This window comes from Martes martes (assembly GCF_963455335.1).
Source record: "Martes martes genome assembly, chromosome: 4".
NCBI lineage: Eukaryota > Metazoa > Chordata > Mammalia > Carnivora > Mustelidae > Martes > Martes martes.
In genome coordinates, this window is record NC_137891.1 from 108,266,150 (window position 1) to 108,288,324 (window position 22,175).

The following is a 22,175-nucleotide window of genomic DNA, read 5'->3' on the forward strand; positions in this document are numbered from 1 at the left end:
TAATCATGTGCGTATAAGCATTATTGATTGTAACTGATGCTATACAGAAAATCTAAGGAAAGCTTTAGCAAAAGAACAAAAAAATTCTTAAATAAATATGAAGATAGATGGGATATGATAGAAAAAGTTATATTTCTGATCTAAGAATTCATATCTACATAGTTTTATTAAGGCAGTTAAGTCACTATAATCACAGCTAATTTGGGATAATTTTGAGAGTTAACTTAGTGAATATAAGCAGGTACAAAAGATGCTTTTTGAGAAAATAATATTGTTTCTGTCTAAACCTAGGCATTATTTTTTCTTAGGTTAACATGATCTAATCAAGCGAATCAAAGGGAATTCCCTTCTGCCAACAACACAAAAGGGAAGACAATGGTAGGGATAATTTACAAGATTACAGTTTTGTATTTTAGGTAAGGGACTTTTCACCAACCTGTACTAACCAAGAAGCTCAGAGTGTAAAAGCACACCCTGATTAACAGAAGTATCACATAAATGAAAGTGGTAAGCAGTGATGACAGTTCCAAAAATCTAGAAATGTCATAATGAGTGTGTATTATTACAGATGGAAATTACCGTGTTTAATTCCCATGGCTACTGCAAAGGAAAATAATAGGCATAGGAAAATTCTAAGGGAATTCACAATGACCCAGAGAAATATATGCATTGACCTTTACCTTTACTGTTTTGCCAATTATAAAATCACAAGGGTCAAGAAGAAGCCCGAGCTGAAATTAAGGCAGAGTTGGGGTGGGGACGATTGGAGAGCCAGGCTTTTGCAGCTGGAAATCCTGAGTTTGAAGCCTATTTTGACAACATAATAGCTAGGTGGGATTAAACAAATTACTCCTCCTTACCTGAAAAACTGGTACAATAATGATTCCTTTGTTGGGTAACTATTGGGATTAACAGATCACAAATAAACTTCTTGGCACATTGTAGGTGGTTAACACAAGTTAATTCCCTCCTGCAACAATATGATTCCCTTAACAGGATTTTCATCTTATCTCAGACTAGGAAACCCCAATAGATATATTTCATGGACTTGAAAGTTTATACAGATTGTTGATGTCATACATAGCACATGTGGCAGAAAATATTATAGTATAAAATATGGCATACATTAGTGTCATAGCAATAATGAAACAATCCAGTGGTTTCTTGCCAAGACAAATATGATTATACATTACCGTGATCCCTGTGATAAATTCCTTTGAGGTTTCAGAATGCTGTGCATGAATAACTATGGCAATCTATTTAAGATTTAGTTGCTTTTCTATAATGCAAATCTTTGTTTTACAGAACTGCTGAAGTGTAATATAAATGTTATATAGGACCTTGTCAAAACAACTTTATTAGTGACCAGATATTGGAATAGTTAGTGAAACTAAATATACTCATATTTTAGGCATTTTTTCCCTCAATCTAAGCTTTGAGCACTTATGAAAAATATTTGAAGTAAATGAGTGTTTACATGCTGTACTCTGTTCTCATTTGTTTAACTTAATTTTGCTTAAAAAAAGTCAATTGAGAATGGAAGCTTAAAAATTCCAGCAGGCATCAACATTTTAGGTTAGAAAAACTAGTGAATTCTGTTATTACTTTGCCATTTGTCATTTTTCCTATTTATGCTCCATATATTTAGTGTTTATTTTTCCACACTATTTATAAATCTTAATATACTACACAAAGAATAAAAGCCAGATTTTTTTTTCAGTTATCTAAATGGCCTTTTATAAAAGCATCTTTTATATTCAAAAGTAAATCACTTTTGAATATAAACATGCTTCCTCATCTCATTTGTGTGAATAAATATAGGGTTGATGGCTGCATCTTTAAATTATGTGATTCCTGCAATCGTCAGTTAAGGAAAGAATAAAACAATGATGGATTAAAAAATCATTCCTGATGCACACACAATTAGTTGTACACGGGAAACTGCTCTCACCTATTCATTCCTCTCTTGTCTCAGATTTGTTCCCGAGTGGTGGGCTGTCCTAGAGATGCTTATGGAGGCCTTCGAAATCAATCAGGAGCACCATGACACTATAAACATTTTTTGTAGAGAAAATGCAAAATTTTATTTTACTAAAACTGGGAAAATAAACAATGAGCTCATTCACAGACTTATGAAACAACTATGATTTTTCATTGTTTCTATTAAGGGAGTAATTTGTGTATATTGTTTAAAATGTGAAGGTCTGGCAAGCAAAACAGAAGTAGATAGAAAGTATCCGCATCTCGCCACAGTAATCACTGGATGCTTCTTATTTTTCTTCTTTTTTTAAAAAGTCTTATTTATTTATTTGAGAGAGAGAGGGTGCATGCATGTGCAGAGGCGGTGGGGGGTAGAATCTCCAGCAGACTCTTTGCTGAGCACAGACCCCATTGCCCACCTGCCCCATTCCCCATCTCAGGAGAGATCATGACCCGAAATCAAGAGTTGGACACACAAACGACTGAGCCGCCCAGGCACCCCTGGAAACTCTTTCTTTCTTTCTTTCTTTCTTTCTTTCTTTCTTTCTTTTTCTTTCTTTCTTTCTTTTTAAGATTTTATTTATTTATTTGACAGAGAGAGACCACAGGTAGGCAGAGAGGCAGGCAGAGAGAGGGGGAAGCAGACTCCCTGCTGAGCAGAGAGCCCCATGTGGGATTCAATCCCAGGACCCTGAGATCATAACCTGAGCCAAAGGCAGAGGCTTAACCCACTGAGTCACCCAGGCATCCCAGAAACACTTTCTTAAGTAGCTTTGATGACCCCATGAGTGTATGTATGTGTGGATTTATATATAGTACAGGATCTTCCCGGATGTTCTCTTCTGTAGCCTTGAGCAATATAATATGTGCTTGAACAACAGATTATCAAAGATATGATTATAGACCAATAAATATAATATACCTATCAAGCATAAGAGTAAAAGTTAATCTTTAGGAGAGCTTAATATGGGCCTGCAAAGAACTTCACACATAAAATATCATTTTATTTAGGTATTTTTTAAAAGATTTTGTTAATTTTTTTTTGAGATAGAGAGCAAGAGAGAGTAAAAGCCAGGAGGAGGAGAAGAGGGAGAGAGAGAAGCAAATTCCCGTCTAAGCAGGGAGCTTGATTCCAGTTTCGATCTGAGGACCCTGAGATCATGACCTGAGCCAAAGGCAGACTCTGAACCAGCTGAGCCACCCAGCACCCTCATTTTATTTTTTTATAGAAACCATTTGAGTATATCTTACTATTTGTCTTTTACAGAGAAAGAGACATAGAAAGGTTAAGTAACTTGCCCAAGGTCACACACCTGGTGTGTGTTCTGAAGCAAGAATACAGAATCTTCTTTTCCATTTTCCATTTCCAAATGTCTTGTATTTATCACTTCAGAGCTAAAACTCAAAATTATTAGGCTATAAGATATTACATAATTACATTGAAAAAATTCTAATTCATATAAATTAGCCATTACCTTTTCAAGGCATAGAGGATTCTTTCCACGTCCAATTTCCCATAATTATAAACAATAGTAAGGTAAACATCTCTAAAGCAGGTATCTTTTCAAGTTCCATTATAATTAATTTAAGATATATTCATAGAAGTAGAATTGCTGAAAAAAGGGTGAGTGCTCTTCAGGCTGTTCGTGTGTTTCTTATCTTTATGTGCTCTCCAACAATGGAGAATATTATTTTTAATAATCTTCACCAATTTTATATGTTAAAAATAAATGTAGTACCTCATTTAATTCATATCTCTTAAATATCCTCCTATACATTTATATTTTTCTTTTGAAACAATGAAATAGCGAAGCAATACTTCAATAATTGACAAACCAAATTCCAGTTCATATTGTAGCTAATGGTCTCAATATTTTGGGGGGGTTATTAAAGACATTCCTTAAGTCCTATAAAATTCTCTTTTTTTAGCATCTAGTTTTACGAGTTTTGTCAAGTACATGCCATCATACAATCATCACCATAATCAAGTTATAGAACATTTCCATCACCCTAAAATGTTCCTTCCTTTACCTTGGTGGTCAAACCCTTCCTTGAACCCCCAACCCCTGCAAACACTAATCTGTTTTCTGTTCCTGTGGTTTTGCTTTTCCCAGAATGTTGTATAAATGGACTCCCACAGTATGTAGCCTTTAGAGTCTGACTTCTTTCACTTGGTGTAATGCATTTGAGATTCATTCATATTATAACCTACATCAGTGGGGTTTTTTTTCCCCTATTTGTTGCTGAGTACCATTCTGTCATGTATGTACCACGATTTTTTAATCCATTCACCAGTTGAAGGACATTTGAGGTTTTCACAATTATGATTAAAGCTGATATAAAAATTTAGGTACAGGTTATTGTGTACATAATATTTTCCTAAATCTTGGATAAATACCTAGGAATAAGGATAGTGGTTTTATGACAAAGGTGTATCTACCTTTACAGAAATTTTCCAAAGTGTCTGTGTCATATCTCATGGTACTTATGGTTTTGAATTTTTCTGAAATTAATCTGGATGTAGCTCATCTAGATTTTGGTGAAAATAAGCAAGTTTTATTGGTTTATTGATTGATTTTAAATTTTTATCTTTTTTTCAAATTTTTATTTAAATTCTAGTTACTTAACATATAGTGTACTGTTGGTTTCAGAGTAGAATTTAGTGATACATCACTTACATATAACACCCAGTTCTCAACACAACATATGACCTCGAAGAAGGGAAGTTTTAAAATGAGGAGTTTTAATCAGCTCCTGGTTATACAAGAATTTGTCATGCACTTGGTCCATTCTTCTGTCCTCTGATTCTTCTGTCAAGTGGCATTGGGGTGTTTAGTTAGCAAATCTAAAGCATTTTAAAAAGTTAAAGAGAAATGAAATAAATAGGAATCTAATTGGTTGGGTAGATTAAAATACCAGTATAAAACAAGGCCTGGGTACAATTTATAGAAGAGTTCCCTTTCTTATCATCATTAGTTATAAATAGTTAAATTTTATTTATAATTAGATTTGTAATATATGAGACATGTAACCAATACCAAATAAGAAACACTATGGTACATTTCCCAGAGCTCTTGAGCTTGTAGCCTAGTGGGGATAGCAAAAGTCTTACAAGCCAATATAGAACATGGTGGTGATGGCTATGCTGGAGGAGGGCATAAAGGGAGACCTACCCAAACTTAGCAATACTTGCAGTAGCCTCTAAGGGGACATCTGAAGGACTGTTAGCCAAGTGAGGAAGAGAGAGAAGAATGTTCCAGATGGAGGAAACAGCTTTCATGAAGACTTTGTTTGGCAGGTGAGATAAGCGCATGGAGGCAAGAAACTCGGGGGTGCCATTAAAGAGTGTTCAGTTGGGGTCCAGAATGAAGGTAAAAGAAATAGAATCTAGAAGGGGCAAGGTGGGCTGGAGCAGACGAACAGATTAGTGGTTGGGAAATTTCAAAAATGGCCAAAGGAACCTTGCATTACTCAGGAGGTAAATTGGGGTTTTACACTTCTGATGTGGTTGATAGTTGGGAATATAGTCTTGAATGTGTGCTACAAGTAGGGTGGACAGGTCATTAGAGTTAAGGAAGATAAGAAAATAGAGATAGAGAACATGGATACCCGCATCCTCCAAGTATGTAAGCCCATTAATATTAATAGACTCACATGGAGCTTCATGGTGCTGTGCTGGGAAAATCTGAGTTACAGTAAGGCCAAGTCTTTGCTGCGGATCTCAACAACTTTATACACAGTGTCGCTCTAAGCAAGGAATATAATGTGCAGTTATTCCCAGGAATTTTTTTTTTTTTTTTAGAAAGATGGAAAGAGTGTATCTTTTCTTTTTCTTTCTTTTTTTTTTTTAAAAGATTTTGTTTATTTGACAGAGAGAGACACAGTGAGAGAGGGAACATAAGCACGGGGAGTGGGAGATGGAGAAGCAGGCTTCCCGCTGAGCAGGGAACCCCAATGTGGGGCTCCATCCCAGGACCTGGGGATCATGACCTGAGACGAAGGCAGCCGCGTAATGACTGAGCCACCCAGTTGCCCCAGAATGGGTAGCATTTTTTTTTAAAAGAATTTATTTTATATACCTGACAGTGTTTACATTGCTAACCAATCACTCTATTACACTTTCAGGCGGTGGTTCTAAGAGTGGTATAAAATGGAATCCTTCGCTTATAGCATTTGCACAAAGAGCACAATTCTGGGATGCATGCCCAGAGATTCTGATTCAGTAGACTTAGGCAAGCTCGGACCTGGGGATCTGTAGTGTATCAACCACCTCAGGTGATGTGGATCCGGAGCCAGCAGTTGGCCTGGACCCAGCTGGGCCTGCAGACCTTCTGAAACAGTAGTTTTCAATATTGACTACCCATTAGAGTCATCTAGAGAGCCTTTAAAACCACCATTGACCAGGCCATGCCTCAGACCAATTAAATCCAAGTCTCTGGTGTTGTGTCAGTATTTTTTTTAAAGCCCCCAGGTGACTCCAGCATGCAGCCAAGATAGAGAACTTGTGCTCCTAAACATTCATTGTGAAGAGCCCTATATCCTTGGCTCCTCGGGGCTTGGAAATACTTCATAAGATCTATGGCTAATGCTCCCATAAAAGCCCGGCCTGCCTCTGGTTTAATTAGCTTATCAGTGAAAGCCACCTAGAGAGTTCTCCTTTGTCTGGAGACCAACTATTCTCTCAGAATGTAGCTTTTAGCCCCTGTCTCCAGAGAGCACAAAAAAGAAATTCCTGAATAGAAACAAAACTCTGAGCTAATGTAAAACTCTGAACTGATCAGAGAACCACGGTAAAGGAAGAAATGGTTCAAAACAATCTTCTTTCCCAAGAGAACTTTGGTTTTACCACATATCAGCTTTTATGACTTCATCTCCCCAACTTCTTAAAACATGAAATTGTTGAACATGAATTTTTCAATCTGTTTCACAGCCTAAATTTGAAGTTCTCTAGAATTTCTTCTCAGGCGGACCTAACATTGTTTCTTTCACCGAAAATACCAGCTTCACAATCTACCAGGAGGAAAACTGAATGTGACAACATAGGGTCCTAGAGCACACACTCCAAGCATGACTCCTTTTACTCCTCCTCTCTCTTGAGCACTTTGTCTTCCTCAAAGGACACAGTGAACAAAGGAAGCAACTAGCAAAATATGGAGGGCCAATATTTAGGAGTATGGCCTTCATCTAACCTCCCCTGATAAAACGTAGGCTGCATCTCTACAGCACCAGAATCATTGGTTACTATAGGACCCTGATTCCTTCAGGCTTCAAAATATTTTATATTTTAGGGGCAAAATACTGCATATTCTGTTACACAAGCAGGGTCTTGGGCAGCACTTTGTAATCAAAGATGAATGTTTCTCCAGACGACCTAGTGTAAATTACCTCACAGCAATTCAGGGTTGGTTTCGCCACCGAATGAGCTTGCACCAATCTTACAAGAAACATTTGGTTTTAAAGTCTGTGCAGATGTGAGAATTGTAGACAACAGCATTGTGAAATTCCAACCAGTTACAAGATACATATATTGCTTTCTTTCTCTTTGTACTTTTTCCTTCTCTTTTTTCTTTTATTTTTTATCTTGTCGACCTACCTTTAGAGACCATTAGAGATGTTTGACTAGAGACAAGGACCTCGGTGCATACAATCTCACTTAATCTCAACAAGAATCCATTCTAATAGATAGTATTATTTCCATTTCACCGATGAGAAAGCTGCGTCTCTGAAAGTTTAAATTGCTTGTGAACATTTCAATCGTTATGGAGCCCACCTTTCCACACTTGACATTCATACTACTTGGCAGCAAGTCCACTGTACCACACAGCTTCCTCACCAATAGAGCCCAAGACAGAAATCACTGAACTAAAGGCATTGTATGCACAGATCTCCTTTTATGTTTAGGGTTAAAAACCTAAGCTGAGTGCTGGCAACCGCCTATTAAAACACAAAAGCTGTTTATAGTCATCTTGAAAGAAAGAAACTGGAGCAGTATTTAACCTCAGCGTTTGGTCTAATAATATAACAACATAGAACTTGAAGTAAACTAGTACTTTGTCCAAGTCAATAAGTCCGTGTTAAATAAGCATTTAAATAACGAATAAAACACATTTTGTAGGTGTCCCAAATTCAACCTATTGAGAATGGTCAAGAAGAAAATTTACAGAGAAGGTCCTTTAAAGACTGTCTGGCAAGGCTCTTCAGCTGGATACTGGGACTAAGCCGCTGTGAACATCTTCAATTAAGGCAATAAACGTATGTGCGCTAGAGCGCACTGGTATTGGAGTTGGGCTGCAAAGCCAAGGCAAATACAGAAAATGTCCTTCTGTGCAGGTTTCTATCCCATCCAAAACTCTACCTACCTGACTATTGTTGTTATTGTTATTATTTTACCTTTTAAATTTTTTAAAATTGATTTTTCACTTAATGGGAATTTGGCATTCCCCAACCAAATAGCTCTTAATAAGAATGGCTTTTTGTTTTTCTAGCTGAAGTGCTCTTTGTGCATTTCCCCCATATTTTTTTTAAAAGGAACTGGTGAGTGTCATAGCTTGTCAGGTGACAAGTCACTGCCGTCTTGTCATAAGTTGATGATAGTTTTGTTTTAAATAGCATTTTTAAAAATAACAATCTAATTTCTACAGAGGGAAGTATAGAATAAATAATAAAATAGAGACTTTCGTGGAGAACTTAAAGTTTCAAAAATTGACATACAGACCTTAGAATTTACCAAATTGAAGAATCCAAAACTACTTTTCAGAAACAAATGCTTATTTTTGCATGGGACCTCTGCACTCAAGGACTGGATTCAGTATTTTGCACACTGATTTGCTGTGGACTTGAATGAACACTTTGTAATGGCACATTTCCATCTTCAACTCTTTGGACTCAAGCTCTGCCATCTCTACTCTAAACCTCCGTGTGTGTTGTTGCGAAAAGCAGTAATAGTACTGATCAGTTATCTGACCACTTTCTTTGTGTGACTCTAAGTTAAACTTTCATGCATGAGTTTTTAGTTTGCCTACTACATGTTTGCAGTATTATCTACTAATAGGATTTCGTATTGGCAGATTAAGAATTCAGCCAGATTAAAAGGAGAAACCTCTTGTTACCCAGTTTGCTTCGTAAGAAGTCCATTTCTCAAGACAGAAAATAATAAATGCAATTCTGGCTTTTTATAAATTCAGATAGGAAGTGAGTACTACCATAACTTTCTACATAGGAATTATGCCATTTCAAATTATGCATTTACATGTGTTGCTAATGTAATTTTTATAACATAGAATCAGAGTGTCTTAGGGATGGTAAGGACCTTAAATAATTACCCTTGTTCTTTCTCTAGATTCCTTCAGGGAAAATCACCCCTAGGCTAGAAGAGAATTAATCTCGGTTTTTAAATCTTCCTGAGATAAGTAATCCATCTCCCTCATTCTGTGGTGTGGGTGTCCCTCATTTGCTCTTAGACAGTAAAATTAATGAACAGATGGCCCCCGTGCTCTCTGTATACTCTTTTCATGTACTTAAAACCTGTTACTAAATTTCCCCTTAACACTCTCGTCCCTTTGTACAGTCATTTTAATCTTTTATTTTCGTCTGTTCTCTCTCTCTGCTAATGTCAACCCTAAATGATAGGCCCTAAACAGCCTCTTTCTAATTTCAGTCAAATAGAAAAAAAAAAAAAATCATCTCAGAAGTTAAAATTTAAGTGTGATGCATAAGTAAAAGGGTGCTAATTGGAAAAAAGCGGGAGACTTGGGATCTAAAAACGGAATCAGTCTGGAAACTGTAGTTTAACTTGGGAATGACTTAGCGTGATGAAAGGGTAATATTGTTTGGACTCAACGGGTAATGAAAGGAAACTTTAGAGGCCATTGAAACATGACTTTCCATGCCCATACTGGCCCCAGTATTTCCTAGTTCTCCATAACACAATTAAGTTACACACCCGAAGCTTTATTTCCAAAGTGTCCTTACGCCCCTATTCAGGACCATCCCAATTTCAGACTGTTGTCCCCTGTGTATTATTTGCAACCCTCTTTCCCGGGTTGAGATGCTAACCTACAGGTTGCCCTCCAGTCATTGCACCTTCTTGGTCACTCTCCTTAGCTTGCCCTTGTCTCTTGGCTTTTCCTCTGCTTCTGTCCTGCTTTACATCGATTATTAAGTGATTTGTTTCCGATACTTTCCCTGTTCTATTAAGGTCTTTTAGTATTTCAGTTCTACCTTCCAAGGTGGTGGTTGTCTTCTTCACTTAGGCTCATCTTCAGCAACTTTAATGAGCCATGCGGATACTTGTTTATCTAGGTCAAGGGGACACTGACACTTAGGCCAGTGGCCTTCAGAACACCATCCATTTTCTCTCTTTCGTCTCCTTTCCTGTATGTCTGTTGTCACTTTTTCACTCCTTCCCTACCCACCACTGCCACTGACTGATTAATCTTCAATTTCTGTCTTAACATCTTTCCAGAAATCACTATGTGCTAGGTCCTGTCCAGAGGTTTGTATTGAGACACTGTGTGTCAGATTGTTTTTCCTCAGTCCACAGGTGTCAAGTCCCCATGGGGCCCCTGGAAGTAAAACTGTGTTGTACTGTTTCAACAGTTCTGATGGCTTTTATTCCATCAAAGTGCATTATAAAACTTTGACAATCTTTTTTGTCCTAAAATCATGCTTGTGCTTTTGTAAGAGAAAATCAAGAAAACATAGAGATGAGTTGCCAAGTTCCCCAACATTTTCATCAAGCAATTTTTTTTAAGATTTATTTATTTATTCGACAGACAGAGATCACAATTAGGCAGAGAGGCAGGCAGAGAGAAAGGAAGGAAAGCAGGCTCCCTGCTGAGCAGAGAGCCCGTTCATCAGGCATTTTTAAAGTGAGAAATTACAGTTTCTAGGGTGTTCTTGGTAGTTAGCAGAAAAGGCAGCATGTTCTGCTCACCACTGATTCCTTCTGATACTGTTTTTCTCTAGGTTTAAGTGGGTCAGTCCTGGAAAATAATGCCAGGAAGCATTAGTCAATGGTATTCTCCTACTTCTGATTTGATGTGCCTAAATTCATTGAAAATGAGTTTTAATTTCTTCACACACATTTTTAAAGTGTTTTAACTAGTTAAGACACTTTAACTTGAAAAGACCCACATACACATGGAAGAAATCTCATGGTGTGCATTCATTACGAGAAATTCTATTCATGATATCTTTGACTTATGAAGAGTCAATACAGAAACTACTATGAAAAGCACTTGGAGCAGGTAATACAGTGGTAAAACCCGTTTGTAATGCTGCTGTTATTGGTTGGGGCTGTCAAGTATGTTACATCTTGACATAACCCTATATGTAGCATGATTGATTATGTCATACCAATTTTCCACTGCAGTATTTCAGCAGCCATGGTTTGGCCTGCTGCACTACTAAATCCATTTAAATATTGGCCCTTCCAGAGGGTTGTTTTGTACATAACTCTCTTGCTTTAAAGGAGGTGGAGGAGGAGGAGAAGAAAGCCCTATAAGGAATCCTTTGTTCCATCAGATTACTTATACAGCCTACAGAAATTGCAGTCTGTAGTCTAGATTCCTGAATTCAAAACTGACGTGTTTGGAGTGATGTCACCACGATGAGAACACAGGTTGTTCCTGACGTTGCTCCCCACCACAAGAACAACTAAGAGCTGTTTAAGACACCACTGAAAGAATCACAGAACACTGGAGTGGAGCTGCAGCGCACCACCCCACCCACCCCTGCCCCCGTGCCGTGGAGATGGAGACAGACTGCATTACGAGAGAAGCAGCTGCATGCTGACCCCACTGCGCCTTTGGAACTGGCAGCCCAGCACCACCTGGAGAGGTTCCCCCGAACCTTCAGTTCCTCCAGTGAGCCAAGAGAACCCAAAAGGAACAACCAACTACCCCCCCCCCCCAGCCTTGTGGGCTGTTTGTAGGAGTCCCTGTTCTGATCTCACACCATAGAAATTGCAGGGAAGTCTGCAGACTCAACCCCTGGGAATCTGGGTGTGATAGAGAAGCAGGGAGGGGCTTGCAACAACCAGCACACGGATCTTGGCAGACCAGATTCCTGCCTGCAGTGCCCAAGTAGTCATCCCAACCAGCAGATTTACAAATCTACAGGACCAAACTGAGGGTGCCCTCTGACTCCAGAACTTGGCAGGTGTGGATCTGCCTAATTCAGATCCTCAAATGAGTTTTGCCTGGAGCCTGGTTTCCCCAGTCTCCCCTTGGTCCCAAAGGGCTGGCGACGACTCCTGGAAGCAGTGTGGCCCAGCAGTGCTTGAGAGGTGGGCAGACGAGCAGATAGAAAGCCAGTACTGGGCATGGTGCGCTCCTGCACCCTATACAGGCAGGGGGATTAATTTATAGTTAAGACTGAGGGTAGCCCTGTCCCTCCCAAGAGGAGAACATGTTTGGGAAATTGAGAGTAGCCTGCAGGGCCCCTCCCCCTCCTGCCCAGGCAGAGAAAGAGCGATATAACCTCCCCTGCTGTGGAGAGTGTCATTTGGTGCTCCAAAGAGTGTCCTTTGGTACAACAGAAGGACTAGAGACACCTGGAAGCTCTGCAGCTCAGTAGTGTTAGAGACAAGAGGCAGGCGGGCAGAGCTGGTAGTCTGCAGAACAAAGCCATTGGCCTGTTAGGTCAGGGAACTTGGGGTCCAGGTCAGCTGAAGTTAAGACAACAAATAGAGCTTTACCAACTTTAGAGCTTCTTCTGCTGTGTCCGGGCAAGAAACCTAATTCATACCCCACTCATCACTGAATACAGCCTTCAGCCTGTCCAGCCGGGAGTGACAGCAGGCTCCATCTGCCCAAAGACTCTACGACCAGATACAACCAGAAACCCAAACTGAGGTGACCGATGAAGAACTGTCTCTGCCAGAGCAAACCTGTGAAGTCTGGAAGAGGAGCCCATTTACTCAAATGCACGGATATCGATGTAAGAATCAAGGATCACAAAAAATCGGCTAAATATGGCACCACTAAAGGAAACTAATAAAGTTCCAATAAGTATCTCTAAAGAAATAGAGATCTAGGAGCTGTCAATTCAGAATAGCCCTTCTAAAGATGTTTAGTGGACTACACATTATAATTAAATATAGTCATATATTTAATATATATTAAATATTAATTATTAATTATTATTAATTATTAATTATTAATTATTAATTAATATATATTCTGCAATGTGGTAATAGTGGCATATAATTCACTTAAACCTCTAGTTTAAAAGTTGTTTAAGAAAGGACATAATAAAAATAACCATAACTACAATAACCTGCTATTATGCAACATAAAACATATAACCTGTAATAGCGGTAACCTAAAATCTGAAGGAGAGGAAAAAGTAAAAATGTAAAGCATATCAATTCTATTCAAGTTAAGTTGTTATCGGTTTAAATAAGTTATAAGTGTAAGCTGTTTTATGTGTGTCTAAAGGTAACTACAAGGGAAAATTGTGAGGAAATTACACAAAGGAACACAAAAAAGAAGTTAAAGCATACTGGTACCAAAAGGTATCAAAACACAAAAATGACAGTAAGAAAAAAACAAGGAGCAAGAGATCTATTTAAAAAAAAACAACAACAACAAAATGGCAATAGTAAGTTTTCACATATCAACAAATTACTTTAAAAATAAATGGATTAAGTGGTATAATTATAAGACATAGAATGACTGAGTAGATTTAAAAAAAAAAATAGATCCAAGTAGATGCTGCCTGTAAGACATTCACTTTAGCCTTAAAGACACTGGTAGACTGAGAGTGAAGGGATGGGAACAGACATTTCAAGCAAATGGTAATTTAAAAAGAGTATAGGTAGCTCTACTTATATCAGAAAAAATAAACTTTAAGCTAAAAATGGTAAAAAAGAGACAAAAAATGTCATTATATAATGATAAAGGGCCCAACACAGCAATAAGATATGATTATATGTATTTATACATCCAAAATTGGAGCACCTAAATATGTAAAGCAAAAACTGAAAGTAGAAATGAACAGCAATACAATAATAGTTGGAGACTTCGTTTATTTTTTTTAAAGATTTTATTTATTTGTTAGAGAGAGAGCGCGCGCACAAGCAGGGGGAGCTGCAGGCAGAGGGAGAAGCAGACTCCCTGCTTAGCAGGGAGCCCAATGTGGGACTTGACCCCAGGACCCTGGCATAACTATCCAAGTTGAAGGCAGACGTTTAACCCACTGAACCACCCAGGTGCCCCTAGTTGGGGAATTCAATACTTCACTCTCAACAATGGCTAGGTCTTCCAGACGAGAATCATTAAGGAAACAGCAGATGTTAATACTAAAGACCAAATGGACCTAACAGATATATGCAGAACATTTTATCTGACAACAGCAGAATGTACATTTTTGTCAAGCACACATGGCATTTTCTAGGGCTGACTGTATATTTGGCCACAAAACAAGTCTTAGCAAATTCAAGAAGACTGAAATCATACCACGTATCTTCTCTGACCACAATGGCATGTAACCAGAAATTTATAACAAGAATAAAATTGAATGAACACATGGAAATTAAACAACACACTTCCCAGAACAACGAATGGACCAAGAAATTAAAGAAGTAAAAAAAGTTTCTTGAGGCAAAAGAAAATGGAAATGCAACATACCACAACTTGTGGGATGCAGTAAAAGCAGTTCTAAGAGGGAAGTTCACAGCAATAAATGCCTACATAAAGAGATAAGAAACATCCCAAATAAGCAACATAACTCTCACTTTAAAGAATGAGAAAAAGAATAATGAACTGAGCCCAAAGTTACAGAAGATTGGAAATAACAAATATTACTGCTGAAATAAATGAAATAAAGAAGAGAAAAACAATAGAAAATATTACCAAATTAAGAGTTGGTTCTTTGAAAAAACAAACAAAATTGACAGCACTTAGCTAAATAAGAGAGGAAAAAAGAGAAAAGACCCAAATCAACAAAATTACAAATGAACAAGAAGATATTACAATGGCTACCATAGAAACTTAAAGAATCATAAGAGCTACTATGACTAACTATATGCCAACTTACTAAGACTGAATCAGGGAGAAATAGAAAATCTGAACATACCAATTATTAGTAAAGAGATTAATCAGTAATCAAAAATCTCCGAATGGTGAAAAGCCCAGGACCAGATGGTTTCACTGGTGAGTTTTACCAAACATGTAAATAATTAACACTAATCCTCAAATTCTTCCAGAACATTGAAGAGAAAGGAAACATTCTCAAATTCATTTCATAAGGTGAACATTATCCTGATACTAATCAAAGAAAGATTTGCTAGAAAAGAAAACCAAAGGCCAATATCCCTGATGTCTAAACATGCTAAAATTCTCAATAAAACACAGGATTACCTCATTTTATTGTGCTTCTCTTTTTGTAGTTCAGATACTGTGATTTTTACAAATTAAAGGTTTGTGGCTACCCTGCATCAAGCAAGTCTATCTGTTATTTTTCCAACAGCATTTACTCTCTTCATGTCTCTGTCTCACATTTTGATAATTCTCACAATATTCCAAACTTTGTCATGATTATATTTGCTATAGAGATCTGTAGTCATGGTTATGACTCACTGAAAGCTCAGATGATGGCTAGCATTTTTTGGCAATAATGTATTTCTTAATTAAGGTATGTACATTGTTTTTTATAGATATAATGTTATTACACACTTAATAGAGTACAGTATAGTATAAATATAACTTTTATGTGAACTGGGAAACCAAAAACATCATTTGACTTGCTTTATTGTGATATTTGTTTTGTTGTGTTGACTGGAACCAAACCTTCAGTATCTCCAAGATAATGCATGTACCAGCAAGCCGAATTCAACAGTGTATTAAAAGGATCATTCACCATGAACAAGTGGGATGCAAGGATGGCTCAACATATGTAAATCCATCAGTATGATACATCACATTAATAGAATGAGAGAAAAGAATCATAGAATCATTTTAATAGACACAGAAAAACATTTGACAAAATTCAACATCCATTGATGATAAAATTCTTAACATATTAGGCATAGAAGGAACATATCTCAACATAATAAAGACCATATATGCCAAGCCCACAGCTAACATCATACTCAATGGTGAAAGGTTGAACACTTTTTTTCTAAGATCAGGAGCAAGACAAGGATGCCTGTTCTCACCACTCCCATTCAACATAGCCCTGTGGAAGTCCCAGCTACAGCAGTTAGGCAAGAAAAAGAAATAAAAGATATCACAATTAGAAAGGAAGTAGTAAAATTAACTCTATTTGCAGATGACATGATTTTATATAGAGAAAACCCTGAAGACACAACCAAAAATTGTTATTGTATCTAAACAATGAGTTTAGTAATGTTGCAGAACACAAAATTAACATACAAAAATCAGCAGCATTTCTACATACTAACAATGAATTTTCTAAATAAATAAATAAATAAATAAATCCTATTTACAGTAGCATCAAAAACAATAAAATACTTAGGAATCAATTTAACTAAGGAGGTGAAAGATCTCTACTCTGAAAACTATGAGACCTTGAAGAAAAAAATCAAAGAAGACACAAATAAATGGGAAAGTATCCCATGTTCATGGATTGGAAGAATTAACATTATTAAAATGTGAATATTACCTACCAAAAGCCATCTATAAATTCAATGCAACCCCTAGCAAGATTCCAAAGGTATTTTGTACAGAGCTAAAAAAATAAATACATAAAAACACTCCTAGGGGCACCTGGGTGGCTGAGGTGGTTGAGTGGCTGCCTTCAGCTTAGGTCTTGATCCCAGGGTCCTGGGATTGAGCCCTACATCAGGCTCCCTGCTCAGCAGAGAGCCTGCTTCTCCCTCTCCCTCTGCCTGCTACTCTGCGTACTTGTCCTCTCTATCTGTCTGTCAAATAAATAAATAAAATCTTAAAAAAAAAAAAACCTCCTAAAGTTTATACAGATCCACAAAGACCCTAAATAACCAAAGAAATCTTGAGAAAGAAGAAAACGTGAGGCATCACACTTCCTGATGCTGTACTATAAAACAATAGTTATCAAAAACTAAACAAGTAGTTATCAAAAGCAAATTGTTATCAATAGTTATCAAAATAGTTATCAAAACTATTATGAAATAGTTATCAAATAGTTATTTATAGTACTGGCATAAAAACAAATAGACCAAAAGAACAGAATCAAGAGCTGAGAAATAAATCCAAGCACAAACAGTCAATTAATACTCATGGAGAAAAGATAGTTTTTTTAATAAATGATGGTGTTATAATTGCGTATTTGCATGTAAAAGAATGAAACTGGACCTGTACTTAACCACTATAAAAATTAACTCAAAATGGTTTAAGTACTTAAATGTAACACCTGAAGCCATGAAAATCCTAGAAGAAAACATAGGAATAAAGTTCTTTGAGGGGTCTTGGTAATGATTTTTTTGAATATGACACCTAAAGAATAAGCAGCAAAATCAAAAGTAAGTGGGACTACATCAAACTAAAAAGTTTTTGCACAGCAAAAGAAACCATCAACAAAGTGAAAAGACAGCCTATGGAATTGGGAAAAATATTTTCAAACCATATATCTGGTAAGAAGTTGATATCCAGTATATATACATACTACTTAATACAAAACACAAATAACCTAATTTAAAAATGGGCAAAGGACATGAATAGACACTTCTCCAAAAAAGATATATGAAAGGCCAACAGGTATATGAAAAGATGCTCAACCTCACTAGTCATTAGGGAGATGCAAATTAAAACAACAATGAGATAGCACCTCATGCCTTTTGGAACGGCCATCATCAAAAAGACAAGACATAACAGATGCTGGAGTGCATGTGGAGAAGAGAGATCCCTTGCACACCATTGGTAGGATTGTAAATTGTTGCAGCCTTTATGGAAAACAGTATGGAGAATCCTCAAAAAATTAAAAATAGAACTATCACATGATCCACCAATTCACTTGAGAATATATCCAAAGGAAACAAAAACGCTAATTCAAAAAGATATCTGTACCTCATGTTGATAGCAGCATTATTTACGATAGGCAAAACATGGAAACAACCTAATTGTCCATTGATGGATGGATGGATGTATAAAGAAGCTATGGTGTGTATATATATGTATATACATATATATATACACACACACATATACATATACATATACATATACATATACATATATATATAATGGAATATTATATATAATGGAATATTATTCAGCCATAAAATGAAGAAATCCTACCATTTGTGACAACATGGATAGACCTTGAATGCATTGTGTTAAATAATTCAGATATGGAAAGACAAATACCATATGATCTCACTTACATGTAGACTCTAAAAAAATAATTAAAAACCCTAAACTCACAGACAGAAAAAAAAAAAAAATAAAGCTCAGACTCAGGTGAAGAGTGTGGTGAAGAATGTGGGGAGCGGGGATTGGAGGAAGGTGGTAAAGAGATTCAAATTTCCACTGTAAAGTCACTAAGTACCAGGACTGTAATGGACAACATGATGACAATAGCTAACACTGCTGTATGACATACAGGAAAGTTCTTGAGCCAGTAAACCCAAAGAGTTCTCAGCACAAGGGAATTTTTTTCCCATTTTCTCTTTCTTTTGGTTGTATCTCCACAAGCAGATAGATGTCAACTAAACCTATTGGGGTCATCATCTCACAACATGTAAATCAAACCATCACGCTGTATGCTTAAACTTACACAGTGATGTATGTCCATTATTTCTCAATAAAGCTGGAAACAAATGAAGTGTTTAAGGAGATCTTTGTTAACCAGCAAATGCCTTTCAATCTGAGCGTTTCACCAACTGGTTGTATGCCATCTGTCTCACAGGGAGCAATTAATCTGAACCTTCAACAGGCAACATTAAAATTCCATTAACAGTGAGCAGAATATTAACATGTGTGGGATTGCCATTTTCATCTCTCCAAATTTCAGTGTTAATTGTGACTATTACACCTGAATCTATTTGGTGAATTAAAAATATTGAATAAAGTATATAATTAGCCCTTCAGTGTATATAATAATACATAGAACTTAAATGCATGTTTCGGCAACTTAAACATAGATGGGCTACAGATTTCTCTTAAGCTAACGATCCTTTGTAAAAGCACTAAATACCTTCCAAAACCAATTTCCCCAGGACTCTGATGTTGTAATTCCGTTCTCTTTTTCAGAACCATATCACCGCCTTTGCAGAAGTCACATGATAGTGAAGCAGATGGTTTGTCACTGCATTGGACATCGTCCCTGTTCACCGTCCACTCATAACACCCAAAGTTTGTTTGATTACAACAGAAGTTTATAAAGTTGTCTAATAATTTTTATAATTTTAAAATCAGTGTCAACTCATCTGTTTCCCCCACTAGACTGTGAGCTCCTCAAGGGCAGGACTGTGTCTTTCTTCTCTGTATCCCCAGCACCTACAACAAAGCCTCGCACAAAGTAGGTGTTAAATAAAATGTGACGACCCAATGAAAAGATTAATTCTTAAATAAAATAATCATATTAGTCTCTCGCAGAATCACCGATACTATGTGAAAAGAAACTTACACAAGTCATCCTGTATAAGAAATCCCTCCATTTGGGGCTAGTTAAGTTTTTAGTTGTTTGTAGATCTATTCAGCAGTATACCACATTTCATTTGAAGTGGACTTTGAAAGTCATGGGGGTTTTATGTTATTATTCAGCATGACATTATTTCCATTCTAACAGATTTCAGTGTGTGAAATTACTTTACTTTTAGAAGGTATGTTCTATACTAAAATAATGTTTGCACATAATATTATGCTATATTTCACTTAAATTACCATTCATACTATACATTCTAAGACTGGTGCTTCTGCTTTTGAAGGGGAAAATGCCAATTTTTACTGTAATAAGTAATGTATCATAATTAAAAATTATTTATTTGGACTTTTGTTCCTGACAATTGTGGTTTAATTGTTGACTTGTGGATTTGAATGCAGGCAGTGCTTAGGGTATTTTAAGTGACAAAATCTAGCAGTGGTTCCTATGTATTGAGCAATTTTCCGCTGATAAAAGTGTCTCCAGAGGAGGGAAAGGCTCCATTCTTGGGCTTTTTACTACTCAAGATTCCTCATAATTTAAACAGGAAAGAACCACACTCTGACACATAAGTTAAAATCTATAAATGCCAGAAATGTGGTTAATGCATTTTACTTTGCATTTGTATAGTACTTTATAGTTTATAAGGTACATTTTCATTTATAATTTTACTTAATCCTTACAGTAACCTCGTATAATCATTGAAAATGGCTTTAGTTTCTAAATGAGAAAAATAAAGCCAAGGCAAGGTAAATAATGTGCCCAATGTCATACAACTAACTAGTAGGAGGCAGTTAAAATTTAAATTCAGGTTTTCTGACCCTGAACTAGTATTATTTTCTAATATACCACAGCTATTGTATCATTTTGGACACATTGAAATCTTCCAGAGGTCAGTAGAGTCCTGGGCAACTACCTATGATGTTAAAAAAAATGAAGAAATATCAAAATAGAGTTATAAGAGCTATGTTGTATTTGAAATATTTATGTTTTAAGAATGAACACTTCTCAAATATGCAACTATATGGTAACCTATTTTTAATTTTCTTTAAAAATAATGTCAAGAGTCTAGATGTGAGGTCTTTTGTAAAGTTGAAAACTAAATCAGGTATCTCTCCTCTACTCCTCACCCCAGTGCTCTAAACCCCATCCCTCAGGAGAGGCCCCAAAGGACGTACCTTACACTGAGCATGTGAAATTAAGGATGAAACCATGTCAATATAAGGAAGATGGACCTGGCTGTGATTACACCATTAAAAGTACTCTTGTACCATAACTCCACAATTTTTAAAGACACCCTGAGAAGCTTTGTCTAATATGAGCAGTAGTTAGTTGACAGAAATGAATCTTCTTCACCTTGACAGTAATAAAAAATAAACTTCAAATTTTCTCTATAATTTCAACAGAAATCAGCAAATAAATACAACCAAAGACTTGTCCAGTATTCCCCAAATAGATTTTTCTTCCTCTTTTCCATCACTCTGGGAGTTAAAATACTTTTTGTAGGGCCAAAAGCAGAAAATTCAAATTTCTACCAAATTCAGACTTCTATAGCAATTCAACACTGTTGGAAATTTAAAACACAAAAGAGGTTCGAATGCCTTGATCCTCCTTAATGACCTTTTAAGGCAATAACAGTAATAGGAATAGAAGTGAAAAGGATGATTATAATGTCTTCAGACACAGGATTACCAGTAAGACTTCTGGAGTTAAATCACTTTTCTAGGTTCTAGAATCAGTTTTCCAAGGAGCCAATTTGGAATGTTTTTCTTGTTGGAAGCCTTAGCTATACATTCATGTGTAAATGTTGTGTCTTTTCACCTTGTTAAACCAGGTTCAAATGCAGGAGTTACAGACATTCCTCAGAAACCCAGATTTTATCTAGGATCAGGGTCCGGTCATCTCTAACATGAAATGTCATGGACCCAAGATTGTGCACTAAATGATCCTGCCATGACAGAAATTCAGAAAAAATAAAAAGATATACATGCATAAGGCAAAAAGTCAGCCAAGAGCCCTGAACCGTTATGCTATAACTGCGATTAATGAAAAACACATTTAAGAAAATAGGAACCTGTAAATGTGTACATATGTAGGTCTAGTAAAAGCAGGCAAACACCTACTTTTCTGATAAAGACATCTTTTTATTTTACTTCCTTGGGGCCCAGGTCAGTATAAATTGGTCAGCCTGAAAATTTTAGTTGTCTCTGTTTGCATGGCAGAAATTCTGCACATGTTTTATCTGACTCCTAAGATTATTTAAAAGGCTCTTTTATGTTAAAAGAGAGGTGAACCTTCTTTGACAGACTTGGTCTTTTCCACTTCTAACTGGGCCTCTCTTTTCTCAGGATCTATCCTAGCCAAATATCACAGTTACATTTACCATACAGTTTCCTTTGTGAAAGAGCAGTAGGGGAGGACATAATTCTCTGCTGTGTATTGTATTTTTCAAATAAAATTTTAAAAATGTAAAAAATTAAGTTTGGTTTTTTTTTTTTGTTTTTTTGTTTGTTTGTTTGTTTTGTAAATCCTTTCTTGGGGTAGACAAAGAACACTTGTGTGATACAAGTCAGATTGTCAGAATGACCGGAGAATGTTTGCAGAAGGAT

At 36.6% G+C, this 22,175-nt stretch overlaps 1 protein-coding gene across 2 annotated transcripts in view; it reads left to right on the plus strand.

The window, feature by feature from the left end:
• Window positions 1-19,913, plus strand: part of PLPPR5 (phospholipid phosphatase related 5) — a gene marked incomplete at its 5' end in the record, with an annotated part of 118,180 nt that extends 98,267 nt beyond the window's left edge. Inside the window, one exon of one of the 2 annotated variants that reach the window (XM_080802803.1) lies at window positions 19,176-19,913. In XM_080802803.1, coding sequence (XP_080658929.1) covers window positions 19,176-19,208 — 33 coding nt within the window. In that variant the 3' untranslated portion in view covers window positions 19,209-19,913. The remainder of the gene's footprint in view (window positions 1-19,175) is intronic. The other variant, XM_080802802.1, reaches the window with a different exon arrangement.
• Window positions 19,914-22,175: the final 2,262 nt, after the last annotated feature.